The sequence below is a fragment of the Opisthocomus hoazin genome, chromosome 4 (assembly GCF_030867145.1).
Source record: "Opisthocomus hoazin isolate bOpiHoa1 chromosome 4, bOpiHoa1.hap1, whole genome shotgun sequence".
In the NCBI taxonomy this organism is placed as follows: Eukaryota; Metazoa; Chordata; class Aves; order Opisthocomiformes; family Opisthocomidae; genus Opisthocomus; species Opisthocomus hoazin.
Window position 1 is genome coordinate 50970317 of NC_134417.1, and position 20517 is coordinate 50990833.

The window sequence follows — 20517 nt, forward strand, 5'->3', positions numbered from 1 at the left end:
GAAGAATTACGTGGTTACAAACAGTCTTTTCAGAAGAATGTCGGACCTCTCCATAAGCTGGAGAAAAGGTTTAACTGATGTGTGAAGATAGTTTCAGGGAGATTGCTTCAGGACATTCATACATGCCACATAGAGGTTATCTGTAATCTGGCAGCAAAATATAGTAGTCTTATTTGATGTAGTTGTGTTTCAGGACGAATAAGTATTTGTGAGGAACCCTGGAATTACACTTTCATAAGAACCCCAAATCAGATGAGGCAGCAGGGTTGGCTTTGTTTTCTAATAGGAGGTGCCAGTAGTTGTTGGACTGAAGTGGTCCGGTGCAGCTGGGAGAGAATAGTGCCTGGCCACAGACCCCTCTGGTTTTAATTCTTCCTATGGTTTTTAGATTTTATTTTTACTTCAAGTGTGAATTTATAGCGGAGGTCCAGAATCTGCAAGTTTCTTGAGTGCCAGGTACCACTGAATTTTTGAATCGGTACTCGTTAATACTTAAAATAGGAGTAAGATGTATCTGTATAGTGATGTACTTGCTGCAGATTTCCTTCTCCACTGAAAAGAATGAGTCCTACACCTAGTTATTCTTGTTTTCTTGAGATCTTGATGAGGCAGACATAGTTCTGTGGCTTGCTGGGGGAAAAGAGCTAGAAAGGAAAGAAAAAATAAAGAACGAGGAGTATAGGATTGTAAGGGAGGAGCTAGATTACTAAATCTGGTGAAGCATAAAAACGTTCTTTGAACCTGCCAGTTCACATAGCTTTCTATTTGAGTTCTTTAGAGCTGTGCTCAGTAAAATATCTGGCACATTGCGTTTCCATGAAATTAATTGCTAAAGATTGCATCCATTCCAGAAGAAAGTGCACCTGGATGATATTCAGATGTGTTTTCTGCAGTTCATTTAGGAAAAAAAAGGGCCTCTCATATATTCTAAAACAGCAGACTAATACTTTTCTTGGTATTTGGATTCTACCTTGCCGATAGCATGGTAGCTATTGACACCTTTTGATAGAGTGTGAATGGCTGCCTAATTTAGATTATACTGAGCCATACGTCTGACGAAGAAGACCAAAGATGTGGAACTTAAGTTCTGTGTAATAGGAAGCTCAGGGTTGTTTTTACCTACCAGGTAATGGCAAATCAAAACACCTATTTGAAATGCCTATATATTCAAAACTATCTCATTAACAGTAGGTGAGACTCAACCAGCTTGAAGTTTTTTGCAGTCTTTCCTATGGCTTGACCTTAGTAAAATAGCAAAACTGCTTAATGAGCATTTCCACTCTTGGAAAAGGGTGGGTTCCTTTTTTGTACCTGCTTATTATTTAGAGTATCTATTAAACTATTGCAGTTGCAATAAACAGAATATACATGTCATACCAATTTTGAGTACACTGGACACACAGGCACTGAAATACAGTGTGTCTTGTAGAATCAAAATTACACCATTAGTAAAGATTTATTTCTTTTGTTCGAGAAAGTTCTGAGAATGTATAAGAAGTGCAGACGTTCTGATCTTTTGAGCTTTTCTGTCAAGCTTTTCTTACAGTTGCCTGGCTTCAGCTGATGGACAATAAAAAAAGAAACTTCCCAAAATGTAATTTAATAAATTACTTCTGAAAATATACTGTGAGGAAAGTGGAAGTGCAGAATTGGAAATAACTCCTGTATATAACTCAGACATGCATAATGTATGCGTGTAAGAAATTTGCAGCTAGAAAAATGAAATGGTAAAGGTACAGAAGCAATCTGTCTTTTTTTCATGCAGATGTGTGGGGACCATTATATAAGATGTGCCACCTTTGCATCTCATTTTGTCTGTTTTGCTCCTTGTCCATAGCAATCCATACTGTATTGCTAAGGGCAAGGATAGTTATTCTTGTTGTGTAGTTTTAGTGGCATGAAGAGCTGCCTCTAAAAATAGAAATTCAGTCTATTTAAATTACCTGATGTGGAACAGGAAAAATATTCATGACTGATGCAACTATTTCTGCTGAGTTTATTCTGTTTTTTTGCCTTGCTTCTACTTCTTCCTGGGCTGCAGGTGGCAAACATTCCTTGGACTGCACATTAATATTAACAGAAGGAGACTCCGCCAAATCTTTAGCTGTCTCTGGCTTAGGTGTTATTGGTAGAGACAGATATGGAGTATTTCCACTCAGGGGTAAAATTCTCAATGTTCGAGAAGCTTCTCACAAACAGGTAAGTAGTCTTGTCTTCTCCTTTTAGCTAACAAATTGATGTCTCCTGTTTATTTTTGATTTCTAGGATTACATCTTCATATTTTAATTTTTATTTTTTCATTAAAATCTTGTGGCTGGCATTTCATAAAATACCGGCTACTTTAAAGCATGGGATGAGTCTAGAAATATGAAGTGTAGTAGTACAGTACTGGAATGATAAATCATAGAATCATAGAATGCTTTGGCTTGGAAGGGACCTTTAGAGGTCATCTAGCCCAACCCTCCTGCAGTGAGCAGGGACATCTTCAACTAGACCAGATTGCTCAGAGCCCCATCCAACCTGGCCTTGAATACTTCCGGGGATGGGGCCTCCACTACTTCTCTGGGCAATCTGTTCCAGTGTTTCACCACCCTTATCGTAAATAATTTCTTCCTTATATCTAATCTAAATCTACCCTCTCTTAATTTAAAGCCATTGCTCCTTGTCCTATCGCAACAGCCCTGCTGAAGATATTTTCCCCATCTTTTGTTTAGGCCCTGTTCAGGTACTGAAAGGCTGCTATAAGGTGTCCCCACAGCCTTCTTTTCTCCAGGCTGAACAACCCCAACTGTCTCAGCCTTTCCGCAGAGGAGAGGTGCTCCATCCCTCGGATCATCTTTGTGGCCCACCTCTGGACCCACTCCCAACAGGTTCATGTTTTTTCCGTGCTGAGGGCTCCAGAGCTGGAGGCAGGACTCGATGTGGGGTTTCACCAGGGTGGAGTAGAGGGACAGAATCACCTACCTCGACCTGCTGGTGACACTTCTCTTGATGCAGCCCAGGATACAGTTGGCCTTCTGGGCAGTGAGCGCACATGGGTGGCTCATGTCAAGCTTTTCTTCCCCCAGTACCCCCAAGTCCTTCTCCTCAGGGCTGCTCCCCTCATCATCAGTACTGGAGTACTGTGTCCAGTTCTGGGCTCCCCAGTTCAAGAAAGATGAAGAGCTACTGGAGAGAGTCCAGCGGAGGGCTACGAGGATGGTGAGGGGACTGGAGCATCTCCCGTACGAGGAGAGGTTGAGGGAACTGGGCTTGTTCAGCCTGAAGAAGAGAAGGCTGCGAGGGGACCTTATAAATGCCTACAAATATCTGAAGGGTGGGTGTCAGGAGGATGGGGCCAAGCTCTTTTCAGTGGTGCCCAGTGACAGGACAAGGGGCAATGGGCACAAACTGAGGCACAGGAAGTTCCGTCTGAACATGAGGAAGAACTCCTTCCCTCTGAGGGTGACGGAGCACTGGAACAGGCTGCCCAGGGAGGTGGTGGAGTCTCCTTCTCTGGAGATATTCAAGACCCGCCTGGCCAAGGTCCTGTGCAGCCTGCTGTAGGTGACCCTGCTTCGGCAGGAGGGTTGGACTAGATGACCCACAGAGGTCCCTTCCAACCCCTACTATTCTGTGATTCTGTGATTCCCCAGCCTGTGTTGTTAGCCGGGGTTGCCCTGACCCAGATGCAGGACCTTGCACTTTTCCTTGTTGAACCTCATGAGGTTCACATGGGCCCATTTCTCGAGCTTGTCCAGGTCCCTCTGGATGGCTTCCTGTCCTTCTGGTGTGTCAGCTGCACCACTCAGCTTGGTGTCATCTGCAAATTTGCTGAGGGTACACTCGACCTCACTGTCTAAGTCATCACCTAAATATCACGGGTCTCAGTACAGACCCCTGAGGGACGACACCGCTTGTCACTGGGGTCCATTTGGACATTGAGCCGTTGACCACTATGCTCTGGCTGTGACTCTCCAACCAATTCCTTAGCCACCTAACAGTCCACCCATCAAATCCATATTTCTCCAATTTAGAGAGAAGGATATTGTGAGGGACTCTATCGAAGGCTTTACAGAAGTCCAGATAGACCACATCCATAGCTCTTCCCTTGCCCACTGATCTAGTCACACCATCATAGAAAGCCACAAGGCTGGTCAGGCAGGACTTGCCCTTGGTGAAGCCATGCTGGCTGTCTCGAATCACCTCCCTGTCCTCCATGTGCCTTAGCATAGCTTCTAGGAGGTCGTGTTCCATGATCTTCCCAGGTACAGAGGTGAGGCTGACAGGTCGGTAGGTAGTTCCCAGGGTCTTCCTTCCTACCCTTTTTAAAAATGGGCACAATGTTTCCCTTCCTCCATTCACCAGGGACTTTGCCTGACTGCCATGACCTTTCAAATGTCACGGAGAGTGGCTTGGCAATGACATCAGCCAATTCCCTCAGGGCTCTGGGATGCATCTCATCAGGTCCCATAGACTTCTGTACGTTCAGGTTCCTCAGGTGGTCCCGAACTTTGTCTTCTCTTAGAGTGGGAGGGGTTTTGCCCCTCTGGTCCCCATCTTGTAGCCCATCAACTGGGGAGGGACGAGGAGAGAGGTTGCCAGTGAAGACTGAGGCAAAAAAGTTGTTGAGTACCTCAGCCTTCTCCTCATCCGTTGATAAGAGGTCGCCATCCTTGCTCATCGGGGGGGTACGCTTTCTGTAACCTTCCTTTTCTGGTTGACATACCTGTAGAAGCCTGTCTTGTTATTCTTAGCATTCCTTGCCAAGTTCAGCTTCAGCTGTGCCTTGGCTCTCTTGACCTCATCGCTGCACAACCGGGCAGCATCCCTATACTCTTCCCAAGATACCTGTCCCTGCTTCCACTGCCTGTGCAGTTCCCTGCTGCCCTTTAGTTTGACCAGCAAGTCTCGACTCAGCCATGCCGGTCTCTTCCCTTCCTTGCATGACTTCTTACACCCAGGGACTACGAGATCCTGTGCTCTATGGAAAGCGTCCTTAAAGATCTGCCAGCTCTGTTCTGCCCCTGTCCCTGAGGACCGTTTCCCAGGGGGTCCTACTGACAAACTCATTGAAGAGCTGGAAGTTTGCTTTCCCAAAATTTAGGGTCCTGACTATACCCCTTGCCTTTCCCATATCCCTTACAACTGTCAACTCCACCAATGCATGATCACTGCAGCCCAGGCTGCCTCCAGTCTTGACGTCACTGATGAGCTCACTTGCGTTGGTGAGCATCAGGTCCAGTATTGCATCCCCTCGGGTAGGAATGTCAATTACCTGGCTTAAAGCGTTATCATCAATGCATTCTAGGAATCTCCTGGATTGCCTGCCGCTCACTGTGCTACTTTTCCAGCAGATAAGTTCGTATCTTCACAAGTGCAAGGAAATTCTGCTATGACTCATAACATTTTACATGAATACTTAAAAAACCTGAAATTTTATATTTTCTCCATTGCCATGTGATTTCATTGAGTCCCAGTGTGAGGCTTGTAGCAGCAGCATTAGTTCTGCTGCCCTCCATACATTGTCTATAAGAAGAGTTGTGTTGCAGATGCCCATAGACATAGCTGAAAGAGAAGGCAGCTTTGTGAGGTGACTTTTTGCTTACATGCTCCTTTCTCCCTTTCTTCCGGACCCAAAGTGCTCTGGCTGTACAGGAGAAAGAGAGCGGTGCAGTCTTGAGAATCTGCATGTACAGGAGAAATATTCGCAAGTGTGAAGACTGCAAGGGGGCTGGGGATAAAAAGGTTATGAAGTTGAGGTAGGGGTGCATTGAAAAAGTAGCTATAAAGCCCACCTGAAGAAGACTGGGATATTTCTGAATTTCTGCTTTTTACACTGACTGCAACAATAACTTTTTTATACAGATTATGGAAAATGCAGAAATCAACAACATCATCAAAATAGTTGGACTACAATACAAGAAAAGCTATGAAGATCCAGAATCTCTGAAAAGTTTGAGATATGGAAAAATTATGATCATGACAGATCAGGTTAGTCTGAAGTTCACAGGTTTTAATATACAGAACTTCTTAAAATGTGATCTGTGCAATTTGGTAGGTTACAGTTTTGTGCATGATAACCTACCTCTGTTGTGACAATAAGGATGTATTTAGAGGCAATCCCTAATGTATGAGGTTTCTTTATGAGAATAATTTGTCTGTATGTGGTTTTGGATACTCCATATGAACTTTGCTGCACAGTAGCAGAGCTGCCAAAGTAATAATAAAAACATGTATAAACAAGAATGCTTTTGATAACTCAAATACACTGAAAGTAAGTACAAAATGAAACAGTAGATAAGGTAGTAACTGTAAAAGTCCAGGAATCCTATGCTTTGGATATTTGTGAAGCTTTGTTATTTATTCCCCTGAAAGGTTGAACTGTCAAGCGTCTTAACACCAGTGAGAACTGTGGTCAGTCTTGGCTTTCTTCCGCAAAGAATCAGCTCTGTGGTGTCTGGGAGAGCTGTCTAGCTCTCAGATAAAACATGCCACAGGCAAAGCAAACTTTGAACTGCAACTGTGCACTTGGCTTGGAAGAGCTTATTGTTAGCTCAGGGACAGTGCCATTCACAGGTGGCTATTTTATACCCAGGTCCAGTTTGGAATCCAAATTAAAACTAAATGTTCCCTTCTATGTCTTCTGTCAACAGACGTTGTTTTGATGTATCCAGGCCAGTGAGTGTTTTTTTTGGTGGTTTTGGGGGATCTGACATTTTGTAAGATTTTGTAAGTGCTTTGTACCCCTCATATTTTCATATTCTGATTTAGGATCAGGATGGATCTCACATAAAAGGCTTGTTGATCAATTTTATTCATCACAATTGGCCATCACTGTTGAAACATGGCTTTCTTGAGGAATTCATCACTCCTATTGTAAAGGTATGGGTTCTATTAATGAGATTTTATTTCTTTGTTACAGTGCAACAAAAAGTTGATTAGTTTTTTTGGGTTTTGTGTTTTAAAGGCAAGCAAAAATAAGCAAGAACTTTCATTCTATAGTATTCCTGAATTTGACGAGTGGAAGAAACATATGGAGAATCATAAAGCATGGAAGATAAAATACTACAAAGGTTTGTTTGCAACCAAATAAGTGAAACTCATGGATCTAAAAATACTTAATAAATGGGTGTTATGAAGTTTTATTTGTAGCTGTTCTCATGATAGTGTCTTCTGTAATGATTTTATAATATTCCCAGTAAAATAAAAGGGGTAAGATAATAAAATTTAGATTTTGAATACGGAGTAACTATTTCTTTTTATTGTGCAGGTTTGGGTACCAGCACTGCTAAAGAAGCAAAAGAATATTTTGCTGACATGGAAAGACATCGGATCTTATTTCGATATGCTGGTCCTGAAGATGATGCTGCCATTACACTGGTAAGAACTTATAAAAATGCTTCTATATGATACATTTTAGTTTCAACTTTTTTACTGAAAATGGCACTTGAGGAATTCTGAACAGGGGTGTTTATTTTGGAGTAACTGAAAAATGTACTTCTGGAAGAGAAAGAAACTTTTGGAAAAGATTTTGAATTTTAGAATAAGAGCTTTATCCATGCTATAAAATGAACTCTACCTTCTGCTTAGTAGCTTTGATCAATTTTGTGTGGTGTGGATTCAAGAAACATTGCGTTCAGACTTGGTTTTCAAGACAGAACACGCAAAAGAGTATTCTGAATAAGGTAATAGAGCCCAAACAAATGACGTTTCACATCTACTTATGGATCTGAATTTTGTTTCTGAGCAAGTAAGATCAGATAAATATTACTTACTCATTGAAGATATATCAATGTGGCATACATGTATTCATGCATGTGTTCTACATATCTAAAAGATTTCAAATTTAAATAGTTGTGTGCAGGAAAGTACTTGTGTTTCAAAGAGAGCTTGTGGAAGGACAAAGGGTGGAGTGACTGGAACGAAGCTGTTTTCTCAAGATATGTTTCACCTTTTATCTACTTTAATTTGCTATTTTGGTTGTAGGTGATTTTAGAGAGAAAAGGGGGTAGAAGAGGAAAAAGAAAAATGGGGTAATAAACATCTTAGACAAAGCAACTTTTTCCTTACATAGGAACTTTTTGCTTATACTGTGGATCTATTAAAACGATGAGTTTTTACTAACAGAAGGGTGTAGTAGATACCTGTTCTGTTGAAGAAAAACAGTTTGATATGTCAAAGTTATTTCTACCACTCATTTTGCTTCTGCCCAAGATGGACTTAAATAAAATCCATGTATGTGGCTCCCCATCCCAGAGAAGTGTGTTCATCTAGACAGAAAAGAAGTCTGTGTATTTGCATATACATTATATCAGCTGGTAGAGAGACCCTGAACTCCTTGATTAAATTTCTGAGCTCTATTTCTGCAAATAGCCCTCTTATACAGGCTGATATCTGAGGCCATAAAACCTGTTATAGCTGTTCCTCACTGTTGTCTAAAATGATATTCTGTCGATTTGAGATGAAGCTAGTCATTTCTGTTATACCGGGAACAGCTACTGACTAGTACTGGGTCTGTTAACAGAACCTTCACTTATACTCCTGCCCACATTTTCTCTGCTCATAGCTATAATCCCAGCCCCAAGTTTACCTCTGGGCATAGGTGGTGTAGAGATTATAGGCCCTACTAGGCCTCGTGATAGCTGTTCTCTAGGAAAACAAAAATTATTTCACATAGCAAATTCTTCAGCATTCTGAAGAACTTTTTTGCTAGCAAATGAAGTCTTAGAATAGCAGTTTTAGTGGAGAATGGAAAAAACCCTTTTTCATTCTATTCAAGAATAAATATTCAAGAATAATTTTTATTCAAATTTTTTATTCTATTAATTCGATTTTTATCCTATTAAAATAATTTTTATACTGATCCATCTCTTAGTCATTTATCACTTCAGTGGTTGTAGAAAAAGTATAGATACACTGAAAGGAGCCAGAAGAAAACTGTAAGAATTTGTTCATGTTTTTACAAAAGCCTAATCTTAAACCTTCAGATGCCCGACACTGTAAACAAAACTCAACAATTTACAAAGGAATTCATCTGATGCAAAACAGGGTGATATCACTTAGTGCCTTTCTCAGAGCCTAAGTTACTAAGGGTTACTGCTTGTTATGTAATACCATGGTCTCCAATGAAATGAAACTACTCATTGAACTCTTTTGGTGTGCTCCAGTTAGAGTCCTTTAAAACAGATAGTGCTGATGACTGTCTTCTTATGCAGGAGAGTGGTTGAAATCGGGATGTGATCCTCTCCATGTTTTTCTCTGAGAAAAAAAGTCAATACTTCAACAACTCACAAAAGTTTCCCAAAGTAGTTCAAATTTTGCTTACATCACATATTCAGTTTTTATGCATTCTTCCCTTAGTCTGCTGGAGAAGAAACTCACTGGAAGGGAACTCTGTTTCTGTAACAGGTCAAAGTCTTTCAGAATGTTCCTGTGTCTTTTTGTAGTGAGAAGTTGTTGCTTCAAAGTGACACCTTGTCATCGTGAAGACTAAGGCCCTCAGTCAGCTGGCTTAAACTCTCCTTTAGTCTTTTCATGCAGTGTCAATTTTGTCAAGTTGTCAATTCTCTTAAGAAGCCTAGGGCCAGCCACTCAGGAAGAGCTACAAATTATTAGCATTCTGTGACTGACAGATAAAACAGGGCATAGAGAGGACGTGTGTGGGGTGTTTCTCTAATACCTTCTAGTTCAGATGACAGCTGGTTATAATTTGGTCTAAATGATGAACTCAACCTTAAAATTATTTGGGGAAAGATCCCAGCACCTTTAAACTTGTGTATCAAAGGACAGCTCTGATGTGAAGAGAGGAATAAGAATTATAAGATTTGTCTAAAAGTGTACAGATTTCAGGAAAGTAATATAAATTTAAATTACGTTCAGTGAGAGATCTGTCAGTTCAAAAAACCTTGTGCAACAATGTCCAAAAGGTCACGTGCTTGTACTGCTGCTTAAATGTAAACAGTTACATGGATTATCTTGTCCAAATAAGTATTATTGAGTACTTAGTGCAGTATACTTACAATTCAGACTAAAGTAACATACATTTACACAAACGTGTATGCTGATGATTTAGTGTACTTGGAATCTTTTCAGGCCTTCAGTAAGAAGAAGATTGATGACCGAAAAGAATGGTTGACAAACTTCATGGAAGACAGGCGACAGCGTCGGCTACACGGCCTTCCTGAGGTGAGTCCTAAATAATAGTAATAAATCTAGTGGATGAGATCTAAATGTAACGTAGTTTTTGTATTGAATGAATTATGTATGTGTTTTTTTCAGCAATTTTTGTATGGTACAGCAACAAAACATTTGACTTACAATGACTTCATTAACAAGGAGTTGATCCTTTTCTCAAATTCAGACAATGAGAGATCTATCCCTTCCCTTGTTGATGGTAAGCTGATAATTCATTATGACTTGTTGCAACATTCCTCTTTATTGTTGGTTTTTTAAACCTGGGATTTCTATTGGAAATCAATATATTCAAGTAGAGAATATAAGAACTTTTGTATTTTGTTTGTTATCGGTTATATGCTCAGCAACTGCAGTGTTTCTTGTGTTTGGAAGTTTAAACTGTTGCTTTGCAGTCTTTTTACTTAATCAGACCTATTCCCTAGACCATACAAGTGCTTGGTTTCTAGTCAAACCATCAGAGAAAGGAAGTGCTTACGTTAATTAAAATTCAAGCTGGCAGCTGAGTGCAGATGAAAATGCAAATGTTTCCTCCTTTCAATCTTGTACCACAGGCAGTGTTTTAGTTGTTACTGACTTTCCCTGTAACCTTGATAGGATTCTGTCTATCAGGTTTGTTAACTCCAGCCTTGCAGTAGCACGAACATTAAAAGAAGCAGGTTATTAAGCTACAGTTTCGTTTGTAAAACTGTCTGCAGACCACGTGAGCAGGAATTTCTGCCTATGTTATTGTCAGTATGCATATGCTTAAACCAGCACATTTGTCTCCGCTTTCCAGTACTTTTTTTATGTGGAGGTGGTCAGCCTGCTTGACATTGCAGACCCATACCAAAATATTCATGCAGCAGGAGTTTTTTGTATTTTAGATGAGAAAGTGGGGTAGTTCACAGGTGGATAGGGGTGGTAGCTTCCTGGTAGGATGGATCTCCAGCTCTGCTGCATAATGAGGCTGGGTTAGGTATGCAGGTATGTCTCTAGGGAATCAAAGAATGTCAGTTTCTGTTTCAGCTTCTTCAGACTTGCTACCTCCCATAGTTGGGTACTTGGATTAACTGGTAGTGTCTGTGCAAGCATTTCATAGTTTACTGCTCTGGAGGAAGATTCACTATAGATGTGCAGATTTCAGGAGGTCATTGCTCCTTATAACATACTCTACCCTGACTGCTTTCTCAGAAACAGCAGAATGATTTTGACGAAACTTAAAATAAAGAACAAACTTGCAGTAGATAACTGTTCATTTGAATTGAAGTTCTCCAAGATTGTGTCTACAGAAGTCTAAGAAAATGAGAAGGGAACATATTTATTCATATATTTGTGTGTGCATGCGTGTGTGTATATATCTAATGGATGTATATATAATATTATACATATAGATAATTGCTATCAATGTTACACACATAATATTATGTATAACATTATACATATATAGTATGTACACTATTAAACAGAATATTTTATGCATTTTATATATAATTGCTGTCAGTGTTTCTGCCAACTTTGGCTGTCATTCTGCATTCTGGGCATGGACATGTGAACTGTTCATCAGGTGTAGTACTCTAGCAATGGTTTTTGTTCTTCAGTATCATCAGCTGATATATAACAGGCTAGTCTGATGGCAAATCTCAAAAAAAACCAGAGAGGAAGAACATTTTGACTATCTCTTCACAGTTACTAGTTGCCACTCTTACTCCTTGGCGATTCTCCTGTGTAAAGGAAATCCTCTCAACTTGTTACATTCGATAGACTTTTGGTAGAAAAACATGATGCAGGGCCATTGTAAAGAAAATTGGATGTTACGTATTTAAATGAAATGGAGATTGGAGTTAGTGTCTTTTTTTTTTTTCTCTTATGTTTGACCCAGGTTAGTAAAGACAACATGTAGCAATATTTTAGTGCATTTCAGAAATGTACGTGAATTAAAATACTGAATAGATCCGTAAGCATGCTCTAGAACTGATTACTAGCTCTAGATAACATGCAGAAAAAATGATGCAATCCATTCCACACAGAAGTTGTACTTAAAGTGTGTCTAAACAATAAAAATAAATCAGAAGATCAAAGAGACTGGCTTTTTTCTTGAAACTTTAAAAGATCTGAAAGGGAGACAAATAACATATCTCTTTGCTGAATTTTAATGAGTATTTGAGAATTTTGTACCAAAATTAAAATTTCAGAGTTCTCTAACTGTAGCTTACATGTACTTTACAGTTATCACTGTTGAACTTGTGTTGATATTCTTAGGAAAAAGATTTGCTGAGTAGACTGGAAAGAAAGAACTCTAGACTTGTGGAAGCTGTATATTTAGGATAAAGTTGCTGTTTATTAGAATGATGTACTGTATGCTGCATAGTAATGATTGGCTGAAAGGGTAATGTTTCCACTTTTCTGGTATCTTTTTCAATTTGGTGAAATATTTTTTATTATCTTAAAAGAACTGAGATATTAATTTGTTATTTTGTTCATAGTACAGTGTGAATTTGTTTCTGTTTAATGTTTAGGCTTATTTTGAGAAATTAGAAATTATAATAAGGCAAAACAAGTTTATCACTTAAAAACATATGCTTGTGTATGTGTTGAAAATGGGATGTTCTTCTTAATAGGTTTAAAACCAGGGCAACGAAAAGTTTTATTCACTTGCTTTAAGAGAAATGATAAACGTGAAGTAAAGGTTGCTCAGCTGGCTGGTTCTGTTGCTGAAATGTCAGCTTATCACCATGGGGAGGTGAGTATGAAGGATGGTAAAGCTGTGAGGAGTTTTAGCCTATATAAAATATTAGGTAAATGTTTGCTGTATTGAAATTGCCAACCTGTTGACTAGAAGGCTACTAATCACATATTTACTTTTAAAGAAAATGAACCAAACAGGATGTAGCTTAATAAGACAGCATATTTCAATTCTTTCCAAGTCTTTGTGCACAGTGGTATCCCAAATAGTTTGTGGGTTATGGCAAAGCAGTAGATAAATAATTACCTAGGTAACTTCTAGATTCTCAAATCATAGGAATATAGGAACTAAGTAGTACGACAATTTTTATCTTACATAAGAAACATAGTCTTTTAAAGTAATAAGAAGAGATACTGTTCTTCAAAAACCTGATACGGTTTCAGAACACAGATTATTTCTATCTCCTGTTTTGTTTATATTTATCTGAAATATTAACAATAGTTCCCATATTAACAGTCTCTCTCCATCCCTGCTTCTCTGCCTTTATCAGCAATGAGTAGTAGTTTGTGCAATAGTAAGCACAGTCAGTCTGTGCCCCTTTCATTCCTCCAGAGAAGTGCTTAGAAAAAATGGAGGAGGCCAGGGGCTTTGATAAGCATAGCATGTAAGGACACTTAAATCAGGCAGGCAATGTGGCTGTGGAAGAGGAAGCATTATGTTTTGCCAGCAGCTCTTGTAACAGGTTTACAACATTCCTTTCTCAGGGAGAATACTTTTTAGAAATTGAATTCAAATTAGTCACACAATTCTCGGACATTAAGAACATATTTTATTGGCTGATTAGGAAAGGCTGTCTCTTATACTTGTTACTACGAATATGTATTTTCTTGCAGCAAGCGTTAATGATGACTATTGTCAACTTGGCTCAGAACTTTGTTGGCAGTAACAATGTTAATCTGCTACAACCTATTGGTCAGTTTGGTACCAGGCTTCATGGTGGAAAGGATGCTGCCAGCCCCCGCTATATTTTCACCATGCTAAGGTAAACACAAATGTAAAGCTAAATGCATGCTTTTAAAAAGCCTTGTTATAAAACAATCCTTTCAGAACACTGCAGGTTTTTTTGTGGGAGAGGAATTGGGGGCAGATTGGAATATTTTGATAGAAGCTCAAATTCCACTTAACATCTAGAAGTGTCCACATGGATTTTTTGCATGATTTTCCATGTGTAGAAGTGTTGTGGCTTTTAAGGAACTGGACTTTGAATCATGAGGCTGAAGACTGAAAATGTTTTGGATAAGTTACTGATCTTAAATTGTGACTTCTTGCAAAAGTAACTTTCAGTTTCGCTGTTCCGTGTGAAATCTATTCAGGTTCACAATAGAAAGTGTATTTCTACCTGGTGAAAAGTCCTGCAACTCAGCATAGACTTGAAAGTTGAGGTGGATTCTTTTCCCTTCAGACAAGTTTCTTCATATCAAGCTAAATTACACTTACATAATTAATAATGAAGACGAAATTTATGCTGATTTTTCACAGCTAATACCTTGAAATTCAGTTTGTCATGCAGAGTGTTAGAATGTGTTCCTTAATATAAATTACAGTATTTTTATAAGTTATGTTGCCTCTTTTATTTCCTAATTTCAATGTAATATTTTGCCTAAAATGCCTTGTAGTTTCTTCTTTTCTTCTAACTGTAAGCTTTATATGTAAGTATCAGGCTTTCTTCCCTTTCTCATATATGTTATTTCTGTAACAACCTAGTTTTATACATACTGCTTAGTTGCATGAGATGCTGGAAGTAGTATTCACCCAGGACAATGTTCCAGATAAGCAAAAGGAGTCACCGGTATAACTTCTGTAAAATTTTCAGAGGCTGCTGGGCCTACAATTAAGCAACGAAGTTTTGCAACTGTTTGCATGCTGTGTTGCTTTATTACTGGGTGACGTACTGTTACATTGAACTGTGTGTTTTGAATGCTTCAAGGAATTATATTTTTGTAGATGTTAAATGTCATCAGTTACTAGTGTATTGTGTATGCGTGTTGTTGTGAAGGAAACAAACATCATCTGTTATGAACACACTCTTCCATTGGGAAGAAGTTCCTTTTCTCAGGAGGTATGTATATTGTACAAGAAAGGAAGACATGAGAAATATCTACAGACAGATTGTATCTGGACCCATGGGCTGTTAGAGCATTATGTACTTTACTCACTGGACTCCAGATAAACAGTTTTCTTTTTCTTTTTTTTAAAGCCCTTTAGCAAGGCTGCTTTTTCCATCAGTGGATGACAACTTGCTTAAATTCCTTTATGATGACAACCAACGTGTAGAGCCTGAATGGTATATTCCCATCATTCCTATGGTTTTAGTAAATGGAGCTGAAGGAATTGGTACTGGATGGGCTTGCAAACTTCCAAACTACGATACTAGAGAGATTGTAAACAACGTCAGACGAATGCTGGATGGCTTAGATCCCCACCCAATGGTAAAAATAATAGTACATACTGTTATTGAATATGTTTGCTAAACAAACCTTATTTTGTACTAAAAAAATTAATTCATATCACTTTAGAAATCCTGAATTATTGGAACATCTGGTTGGATTGTCCCAGTAATTTTCTGTAGGAACTTTGCTTGACTGTTGGGATGAGGCTGGGGAAGTTCACCTTGAAGAAAAAAAACATTGCCATTTATATTTTTCCAATTATTTCAGAGGACTGCTTGTTAACTATGCTGACTGTAAGCCTTCAGTGTTGCAAGTCTTACAGGGTAGTTATGACATGGCAGTAGAGTAAAATTTGTACCACTCTTTCCTTTTTGAGGTACTACTACTTATCTTGAACCAAACTTAACATGTCCTCTGACTTGTCTGAACTGTACTGTTTTATATATCTGTAAGCATAGAAGAAGATATTTCTTACTGTTCAAGAAAATCAGCAGCTTCTGAACTGCATCTAGCTTCCGTTCCTTTATTTAAAATTTTATAAGAAGTCTCGGAAGTGGTGTATACTTTAAAAAATTTGGACAGGAAGAATACCTGGATGAACCCAGAATATCTGTAACCAGCAGATGGAATGCGATAATGTAACCTTTACTTTACAACTGATGGATATTACTACTTTGCTGTGTTTACCAAGTCATAGAAGCAGAAACATCTTTTCTTCTCTTCTTAGATCACAGTTCACTGAGCGTGTGGTATCAATTTTCATGACATAGTGAATTTTCTTTTGCACATTCTTGGGAACAATGAATAGATTTTTTTTTTTTAATTAATGCAATCCATTGGCCTTCCTTTAGGATTCCTAGGCCTTCTGTGTAGTCTCACAGTCAATTGAAGCTTCACTGTGGTTGAAAGAGGCAGTTCTGCCTCCATCTAGCTCCTTTCTGTATGCTGGTATGTGTTTGTGGCTGCATGGTAAGCTGGATAAAGGAATCAATTCAGTTAAAAAAAAATTCCCCACCCTGTTAGTTACTTTTAAACTGGATGGGTTCCACTATCATTGCCAAACAGCAAAAGAATGAAAAAATGGTCAGGGAAGGGAGCACCACTTCTGTAAAGTTATTGTGAGACTGGGGTGTTAATCTGCTTTCTGTCATTCCTTATCTGTGCTTGCAGTTTTCTTTAAAACAGAAAAAACAACAACAAGAAAAAGCCCACGAACAAAAAACCCACCACCTCATTGGGTTCAGCTGCATCTTCTTAATCATTTATTGACTCTGTAGACATTAAAATACTGGTTTCTGTCACTTGCATGTGTGTATTCTGTTTTTTCTGTAGTATTAAATCTATGACTTCAGATTTTCACAGGAATGAGAGGCTGGTTGACGGATTAGTGCAATATAAAGTGATAGCTGTGTGGTATATGGGAGACACATATTTTTCTGACATTTTATTAGGGAGATTATTACCACTTTGCTGGTTTTTGCAATTTCAGCTCCCAAACTACAAAAACTTCAAAGGAACCATTCAGGAACTTGGTCAAAACCAGTATGTAGTCAGTGGTGAAATATTCGTGGTGGACAGGAACACAGTAGAAATTACAGAGCTTCCTGTAAGGACATGGACCCAGGTAAGTAACAGTGAAATACATTTGCATAAAAACAAAAACAGTGGAAAATTCCATGTTAAATTATTTAATCCTACATCCGGATGAACTTTTAACACAATTTCTGTTGATTATACATACATGGAAGGGAGCATAGTTTCATTCTTTTGTGTGCCTTTTAGAAGATGGTTTTCAACTTGTGCCATCTACTGTCCATACTACAAAGAATACCTGCTTTTCCTGCTGAATTAATATTTAACCCCCTTTTTCTTTTGAGTTGACTTTTCTGTCCCTGTTAGATGCCTCTTATGTTTGTGCTAGTCTTAGCCTGCATTTTGCAGGTAATACTGGTTTTGTAAATTATAACTGGTATCAGATGTAATGCACAAAGCTTTGAAATCTTCTATTGTTCAGTTGGTTTAAGGAATTAGGGATTTTAAGAAGTGTTTCTGCTTTTTGCTACCCTCCTTTTAATAGGTGTACAAAGAACAGGTGCTAGAACCTATGTTGAATGGGACTGAAAAAACTCCAGCATTGATTTCTGACTATAAGGAATACCATACTGACACAACTGTGAAATTTGTTGTGAAGATGACAGAAGAAAAACTGGCACAGGCAGAAGCTGCTGGATTGCACAAAGTTTTTAAGCTTCAAACAAGTCTTACTTGTAATTCTATGGTAACTTTTTTATGTTTGGCTATCAGAATCCTTACGGTTGCTTGTTGTGAACTCAAATGTTTTTGTAGTGTACTTTGGTACTTGGTACTGAACAGTGTATTGTATATTTGAAATTGTTTGAATAGTAGAAAATTGTAGTGATGACAAATATTAAGTCAATATGGATCAGCAAATCCGTTTTAGTCCTGATGAATCTTTCAAACCAAATTAGACAGGCTCAAGGTAATTGGTTTTCTGTAGCTGAAATTTTCCTGTGCAGCTAACCAAAAATGGTTAATGTTAAGTACATCATACAAATAACTTTCTGCCATATTATAATTAGATTTGAGTTTTAAACTTGAGACAAGTTATGTTTTCAAAATCGCACTTTAGGCAGTACTATTACTCCTCTAATAGGAGTTAAATGATCCAATGTTTCCACCAACATAAATCCCATTTTAGGTTGTAAGGTATAGAAAACACTATCCTTAAGCTGCTGAAGACATAATAGTGATGTAAATCACTCATACGGTTTATTCTACTAGTAGCAAGATGGGAGTAAGAATGTGAGTAAATACACATGGGTCTGTTATGAAAGGGGTTTGAATTTTAAGATAATTTCTGCCAGAATATTTCCAAACAACCTGTCTTTAAAAATACTGAAAAAAGTTCTTTTTTTTTTTATGGCAGATACTACTTTCAGATATTATCACAAAGCAAAAATACCATTACTGTTGCTATTATTATACAACTCAAAAGCTATGTGAAAATAGCTTAAAAATAAGTTAAAGACCATAGAATTGGAAGAGGAAAAAGGCTTTGCTCAACTCATTTTGTAGAGCGTTTTTAAAAAGTGAATCTACCAAATCAAGGTGATAGTATTTCTCACAGGTTTAAACAGCCATATGAGCCGCTGTGAGAATCTGTCTTCAAATTAATGTTTAACAGAATACAAAATGTTTTGCAGCTTAATCCTGCATTTTTCGCCGACCAAAATAAATAGTAAGGGCTGCTTTCTGTGTAAGTGTAGGAATTAATCTGCTCTAGTGTGAGCGTCTTAAAAAGTTAAGTGAGCTAGTCATTGTTCACCCAACTCCCAAACAGACCCTTTAGACAGATGAATTGCCCTTTAGAGGGGCTTATTTCTGTCAGTTGTCTGTAGAGGGCGCCTAAGGTGCCTGGTTCACTTAGAAATGTCTGAACTGGAGGTGGCAGAAGTCAGGCAGAATTGATTCCATCTGTGATGTAAAAATGATTTCTTACTTTGTGCTTGAATTAGAAGGATGGCAGTTCTCACAGCTGAAAAGTGGCAGATTTCACAGCTGAACTGAAAGATTATTGAAGATGCTTTTCAACTGTCATGTTAAATAGTTGTGAATCATCAGGTGCTACTGAACTTGTGCTTTAATATTTAGATAAAATTAGGCATTCAACTGAATTCAGGCATATTTCTCTATATAGCTGTCTTCCTGGTCGAACGTGTTACCATAAATCTCATCTTAAATCTACTTGTGAATAAAAATACAGTCTATCCAGCTATGTGCTGCATAGTTCCATAGTAAGGTTTGAGTTCACAGTTTTAAAAATACCACTTTTTGTATGATGCATATATATGTGCAATAGAAATAAACTCGTACTCAAAGGTTAACAAAGTTTGACTTATGCAATCTTTCTCAAGCAGTATATTATGTGTTTTATAGGTGCTATTTGATCATATGGGATGTTTAAAGAAGTATGAAACTGTACAAGACATCTTGAAGGAGTTCTTTGATTTGCGATTACATTATTATAGTTTACGAAAGGAATGGCTTGTGGGAATGTTGGGTGCAGAATCTACCAAGCTTAACAATCAAGCTCGTTTTGTTCTAGAGAAGATACAAGGAAAAATTACCATAGGTGAGTAAATGTAAGTTAGAATTGGTAACAATAAGGTAAAATGTGAAAATTATTTAAATATAGCAGAATGTACTTGCATGTAAGACACTTATTTTCATAACGCTGATTTTTTTTTTTTCCCCTCTCCCATGGTTGTGTTTGTGTCTTGTAGAGAACAGATCAAAAAGAGATTTGATTCAGATGTTGGTCCAGAGAGGTTATGAATCTGATCCAGTAAAAGCCTGGAAGGAAGCACAGGAAAAGGTAATATAACACATAACACTTTAAAAAGATTATTCATTACTCCTTATTGGCTTCCATTTTTAAAAATACATTAAACTTGTACAAAAATACTGTCACATAATATTGGTATTGTATATGAATAGTTCTTAGAAGAAAACTAGGTAATAGAAATCTGAAAATGGGAATGCAGAGGACTGAATTTCTTGATGTACCCAAATCAAAAGTAGCAATTTGGTCTCTGACTGGCTGATACATAAAATGCTACATCAGTTACCCCACAAATATAACTGATTTTCCCCTTATTATTTGTTTGTTATATGGTTGCAAAATGTAATTATTTGTTTTCTATAATGAAACATGAATATTATGAAGCTATGACTTTTAAGCTTACTTCAGTAAATTTGACCTTGACCTATATTTATTTCTGCTGTTTTAATTGTTCTGAAAGATATACGTGACAAGTTTAATTTCATGTTTTACCGTGGAAAGATGAAACTAATGATTAAATAATCCAACTATAGAAGGTCACAGGAACATGGCCTTTTGGAAAGGTCCAGAAAAATGTTAAGGTTATTGAATCTGAGGGCACGCCTTACTGTTCTGTGATGGTGCTTTGGAGCAGTGTTACAGTTCATGCATAGAGCTAAGATTATTAATACTTGTAATTGTGAATATTTCACTTTAGGCAGCAGAAGAGGAGGACCCACAGAACCAGAATGACGATGCTTCCTCTGCTTCTGGCTCAACTTCTGGCCCTGACTTTAACTATATCTTAAACATGTCTCTGTGGTCACTCACGAAAGAGAAAGTAGAAGAGTTAATTAAGCAGAGAGATTCAAAGGTTGGTACACCAT

At 38.1% G+C, this 20517-nt stretch overlaps 1 protein-coding gene across 2 annotated transcripts in view; it reads left to right on the forward strand.

Moving 5' to 3' along the window:
- TOP2B (DNA topoisomerase II beta) overlaps window positions 1-20517 on the forward strand; it is a 76807-nt gene that overhangs the window by 43489 nt on the left and 12801 nt on the right. For both annotated transcript variants that reach the window (XM_075418993.1, XM_075418994.1), the window contains exons 12-26: window positions 2042-2199; window positions 5848-5973; window positions 6754-6864; window positions 6950-7055; window positions 7253-7362; window positions 10075-10167; window positions 10261-10375; window positions 12774-12895; window positions 13732-13880; window positions 15096-15327; window positions 16778-16912; window positions 17366-17566; window positions 19246-19441; window positions 19593-19684; window positions 20349-20504. In XM_075418993.1, coding sequence (XP_075275108.1) covers window positions 2042-2199; window positions 5848-5973; window positions 6754-6864; window positions 6950-7055; window positions 7253-7362; window positions 10075-10167; window positions 10261-10375; window positions 12774-12895; window positions 13732-13880; window positions 15096-15327; window positions 16778-16912; window positions 17366-17566; window positions 19246-19441; window positions 19593-19684; window positions 20349-20504 — 2102 coding nt within the window. The remainder of the gene's footprint in view (window positions 1-2041; window positions 2200-5847; window positions 5974-6753; window positions 6865-6949; window positions 7056-7252; window positions 7363-10074; window positions 10168-10260; window positions 10376-12773; window positions 12896-13731; window positions 13881-15095; window positions 15328-16777; window positions 16913-17365; window positions 17567-19245; window positions 19442-19592; window positions 19685-20348; window positions 20505-20517) is intronic.